This window comes from Triticum urartu, unplaced genomic scaffold (genome assembly GCF_003073215.2).
Source record: "Triticum urartu cultivar G1812 unplaced genomic scaffold, Tu2.1 TuUngrouped_contig_7357, whole genome shotgun sequence".
In the NCBI taxonomy this organism is placed as follows: Eukaryota; Viridiplantae; Streptophyta; class Magnoliopsida; order Poales; family Poaceae; genus Triticum; species Triticum urartu.
The window spans coordinates 5,855-11,654 of record NW_024118193.1 but is presented as its reverse complement, the minus strand read 5'-3'; the positions used below and the strand labels follow the sequence as shown (position 1 = coordinate 11,654).

General features: G+C 44.7%; 1 protein-coding gene across 1 annotated transcript; it reads right to left on the bottom strand.

Moving 5' to 3' along the window:
- Positions 1-1,481: 1,481 nt before the first annotated feature.
- Positions 1,482-2,250, bottom strand: LOC125531520 (cleavage and polyadenylation specificity factor subunit 3-I-like; the record flags this gene model as incomplete). The annotated part of the gene is made up of 4 exons (XM_048695899.1): positions 2,062-2,250; positions 1,872-1,969; positions 1,745-1,790; positions 1,482-1,667 (listed from the first exon to the last, which is right to left on the bottom strand). Coding segments are annotated over exons 1-4 (519 nt in total), but the record flags the coding sequence as incomplete, so codon positions are not given.
- Positions 2,251-5,800: the final 3,550 nt, after the last annotated feature.

Below are 5,800 nucleotides of genomic sequence, written 5' to 3'. Positions count from 1 at the left end.
AAGCACCACCACTTGAAGACGAAAGGTTATTTCCGGGTTGGATTTTACGGCAGGAGTGGCGTAGCTTGGTCAGCATAGCAGTGACGTTTGAAGGTGTTGCAGAAGCCAGGACAGCTAAGATGAAAGTATCATGTGGATGAAAATTCGCGGAAGATGATTTGGGAGCCTGAAGTGCGTCGTGACAGGGATTATGCATACACAGGGCGTCAAGGCAATGCACAGATGTGCGAGGCGGACACGACGCAGGGTGGAGCATGGTGCAGTCGGATAATTTCGGCTAGGTCGGACTGGACAGTCTGATGGATCGGCAGGGATGTCGGTCAAAGCAGAAGACGGCGGTGATTTCGGCGACGATGACATAAGAGCATGATGCTGATGGTGGCCAACTTCTGGGGCGTGGATACACGTGGTGCAGGTCTGAGGGCTTGTGCGGCTTCAACAGACTATGGCGCGGGGTTGATTCAAGATGGTGCACACATGAGAGTGCTTGAAGTCGACAGGGCGCGGGGTAGCATGGCGCAGCTACATGGAGTCATGTTGAAGGTGGAGCTGAGGTTTGGTGGAAGACTTCACTCTGTGCTAATGGAGGGGCTACGGCGTAAGTTAACAGAGAGTCGAAGCCTATTTCAGCGGGATAGCGAGAGACACGTGATTTCAGACTGGGTACCAGTGGTCTGATGGATGCGTGATACTCGGCATCGATCGGTGATGATTGGTGGTTCTCTGCAGTGGGGGTTGAGATAGTGGGGGCTAGCTACCCAGGAGACTCGACCAGGACAGTAGAGGCTCGACGCGGTGATAGCGGCGAGGCGTGCGGTAAGCACGGGACACAACGACAGGCCAAGGCACTGGTGGTCAGACATGTGGTCAGACAAATTGTGCAGGGGTGCTGAAGCAGTGTTGACGAGTACCGGATTCAAGTTGGTGACTGGGTCTATCGGTGCCGGAAGATGGACAGGAGTTGACCATGGAGAATCTGAGAAAGTGGCGGAGAGTCTGAAATTGTCAAAAGCTGAGAGAGTACATGGCCGTATATTCTGCGGTGTTCGGTGCACATGGCAAAGTGCGGATGACAAGTACAGAAGGAGGCGGAGTGCTATAGCTGTGGGACATGCCAGAGACTATCCGGGAAAAAAAAGATGAGACAACTGCGGATTTGACTCAAGGTGACACAGGGTGACGGTGAAATTCTTTGAAGTTTCAGACATACAGTTAAGGAGAGTGATGACGTTGAGTTCGGGTAACTCTTATATGTGGCATCCAATATGTGAGTTGTTCACTTTCACACAAACAGTTATCGATGTGTGATGGCGTTGAACGGAAACTCCGGAAGTTGGAAGCACAAAGTAGAGTAATGAGGAACTTAATTTTGCTCAAGTATTGACTGTGAAGAAGACGAGAAGGGACTACAGTTGCAGGTGGAGTCACATGGAGTCTGGGAGTAGCAACGGTGCTCATGGTGTATCTCAAGTCCAATGTACATGGAGGTTTGACGCACGGACGAATTCAAGGTGGTGGAGAATATTTGCCAAGGTGGAGTTAATGTCCTGCTCGTCAAACAGCATGTCCTCCACCGACACCTTGCTGACCTTGGCGTAATCCGAGAGCAGCAGCCTGTAGATGGCCTTGGTGGCATGGGTCATGAACACGCGGCCCTTGAACGTCGTCTGCAAACAAAAATAGAGCAAATTCAGGTACCAAACAGCATAACAACATCGACCTCCGACGCGTATTACCTACCTACCTTCTCGAGGAAGTAGGGCAGCGAGGCGGCGTGGTCCAAGTGGAAGCTGCAATTCCAATCCAAGGCCGGAAATTAGGCATTAGGAACGCAGATATGCGCAGGTGGGGATGGAGGCGCGGTTGCTTACTGGGTGACTAGGAGGACGTCGATGGCGGAGGGGTCGATCTCGTCGAAGTAGGGCAGCGCCGCCATGCCGGAGTAGGCCGGGTGGATGCCGCAGTCGAACTGGGCACCAGCGAAGAGCCAGTCAGTCGGATTCCCCCAACAAGAACAAGGAGAGCTAAGCGGGGAGAGGGAGGAGGGGTTTGGATGCGAACCAGGACGGTGCGGCCCTTGAAGGACATGTGGACGCAGAAGTGGTGGGGGTTGCCGAAGACGGCGGAGTGGTAGACGATGAAGACCATAGGATGCACCACCGTGGCCCCGACCTCGTGGTGGTTCTTCTTGCCGGCGATGTGGACCACAGGCTGCACCACCGTGGCCGTGTCTTCGCCCTGGCCCTCCATGTGCGGCCGTGCCACGGTGCCTCGTTAGAACAGCGAGGATGAGATCAGGTTAGGGAAGCAACAAATGGAAGAAGTAGAGGAGGAAATGGTTTGGATCGGCGTACCGGGGCTTCTGGCGTTGCAGATCGAGGCCCCCCGCTTCGGATCTGAGCAAGGAACTCGCCGGAGACCAGCACCGCCGCGGATCCGAACGGCGACCAGATCCAACACCCGCGCCTGGTCGATGTGCCCGTGGTCGTCAACATCTGTCGCACACGGGTCGCCGGAGAGTGGTGCGGTAGTCGGCTGGCGGAGTCGTGGTGGTGGCGAGCTCCGCGACGTTCGCGACGATGCGGCTGGGGGAGGTGAGCGGGTTAGATGTGCGACTGGCGAGTGAATTGAGAGGAGAGGGGAGGGACTGATGCGGCATGAGCAGGCGGAGGAGCGCGGCCGGCAGCTCGTCGACGCGCGCGGCGGAGGGGAAAGGGGTAGTTGAAGTGAGTGGAGTGAGGAGTGAATGGGATAAGGTGAATGGGGCGGGGTAGGTGGCCACGAGTTATGCGGGAGGCGGGGGAGGTGTGCCGTCGCGCTGGGGAGGTGGGCCGTCGCGCGAGGGAGGTGTACCGTCGGGTGGGGAGGTGGGCCGTCGCCTGTGATGCACTTGTGCTGGGCCTGGCCCAGCTTGTTCTGGCCCTGTGTAATACTGTGGATAAAAATCAACTGTGCATATATATATATACCTCACAAAATCAATAAATATACATACCTCACAAAATCAATAAATGTGTATAATAATATACATGGTTCATACTAATATACTTTTTTATACTTATTAAATAAACCAAGGCCATCACAATAAAAATAAGAGGGGGTAAATAATAGAAAACACAAATATACTTTGTTAAAGAAGGTTTGTTTGCATGTTTTACTTTCTTTTGTTGGACAGATTTCCACAGCCTACATAAATAATTTAAATAATTTTCAAATGATTACTTATTTATATAAGAACATTATATTTAGTTGTTTTTCCCGAATATACTTTGTTAATGTTGGTTTGTTTGTTTTAGTTTTTTTTTGACAATTTTCGCTATGCTATACAATTAATTAAAAATAATTTAAGCAATTTCAGACCCCTACTTACTTATATATAAACATTATAGTTTGTTGTTTTCCCCAAAATGTTGTGTTAGTAAAATGATTTTTAATATTTATTTTTCTAATAAAATCAAATGCCTTTTTTAGCAGATAAAACATTTGTGTTGGTTTCACATTCATTTTTATTATATATTTTAAATAATATTATGATGCAGTAAAAATTATTAATTATATTTTAGCATAGATATAAATTGATGGGTTCCGACATACGCACTGATGCAACGATGACAGACCACGCCGAAACACCACGAGAAGAGGTGCGTATAGCTAAACTTCCTTTGTACGTATCTTATAGATGATAATACAGAAGGTCTAATTTTGTATTTTTGTTATTTCAGAATACAGAAGTCATGGATATGGACTTTGGAGATGCACGGAAAGAATACATTGATGGTTCGGATGCGATGTCGCTGAAAGGGGACGAAAATTCACAACATAAAAATGTCGACGAGGTTATATGTCATAACAAACCAAAAAAGATGCCAATTTACATGTTCTCCCACAAGGTTTTTTTATATCATTATCATTTTTTTGTGATATTTCCTTTTGTATTCAACTAATTTTGCTCATTTTGATTGCTAAGTTGGCTCACTTTTTTATGAATTCGACAGACTATGTTTGTACCCTTAGAGATATTACAGTCATCGAATCAATCAAGTCTGCCCCCAAGAATACCCAGTTTGTGGACATTGGAGATGCCTTGTTATCAACCGATGATTTGGAATGCCTTATGAAAGATGATATGTTCTTACATGACGGTGTAAGACCAAATGCACAAACTTTGTAATTAATAATTTGAACAAAATATAATTTCATAAATTGTAAATATAATGTAAATGTTGATTACATGTGATAAATGCTTACATATATTGCATGCTTGCTCGCGACCATCTAAAAGTCAGGGCGGGCGAAAAGGTAGAAATTGTTAGCACGTTTGTATCTGGCCAGTTAAAAGAAGACGTGGAAAGAGGCATAGACCCATCAAAATATCACCGCATCATGCATCATGTCAATACTTACCTACAACAAGATATGGTTAGTTTTTGTCTCGTTTTCCATGCATATAATTATGGATTGTTTTTATTTAATTCATAGTTATAATGAATTATTAATATTTATATCTAATTGCAATCGTGACTTGTATGATATTTACACCAGTTATTCATTCCGATTAACATGCCGGGCTACCATTGGTATCTAGCAGTCGCCAATGCCAAAAAACAAGAGATTCAAGTATTGGACTCACTTGGTTCTCGGGTCAAACGCAATGACCTTGCTACTACGGTAAGTATATATTTTTTACTCATCTTAACATATGTTTTGTTTGCCTTGTTTCCTAATATTTCTCATATATAAAATAGTTACTAGGACTTGAGAAGTGTCTAAAACTTGTAGAGCATAATCCGGAGTTTATCAGAGGTCATAAGTGGCCCGATCTTAATGTTACAAAATAGACGGTTGTAGAGCAGTTTCATGAGGCAATACAAACCGATGGGTAAGCACATGTTACAATGGTTTGTTTATTTGATTTATCTGTGCGGTATTGTAAAGGATTTTTTTATAATATTATAGCGTATCATGTGGACTGTTCATGTTAAATTATATGGAATACTGGACATCACATGGACTATCAGACACGTTCACCTAGGTATTCCATTTTTATACATTATCTCATTATTTTATCTCAAAATATTATATAAATTTATTTTATATATATTTTGTAGGAGGATATGAAACATTTTAGGAAAAAATTGGCTGTCATTTTGCTCGATTCAGAGCTGAATAAGCTAAAAGGAGATCCCATATACCATCAACCTGACGATGAAGAAACTTTAGCTAATTCTGATATCGAGATCCTGGAGAATCCATCTGACGTAGTCAAAGACAAACGTCCTGCCCCAATCACTATCATACCCATGGACCAACGTGAATTACTTGCCGGCCTCTGCAACTACATCATGTCTATCGATGATGCTGGGTGTTTGGAGTAAGTATCATGCATCAATATTTAATGTGTGGATTTATAATATTATTCTTCTTATCATCCAATTTATAGTAAGGTATGGGTCCGGAGCTCGACACCCGATCCAATGGGCTTAAGTCTTAAGAAACTTCAGTGCATACTTAACATGGAGCAGACCATGGACAATGACTGCTTCAACACAGCCGTGCGTATGCTGTCATGTGACGAGGGAGTATTGTTCACAGACCCTCCTGTGCACTACGTGGATCTACGATTTTGTGTAAATTATCTTAACTCTTCATTCTATGTGTCATTATTATCAACATGTTGAAACAATATTTCTTTTTTTACTTAGTCCATGATGTTAGAGTCAACACGAGGTCAGAAGTTTTGCGAGAAGGAAACTATTCAGAGTTTGGCAACATTATTTGATAGCTGGCCTGAGATGGACAA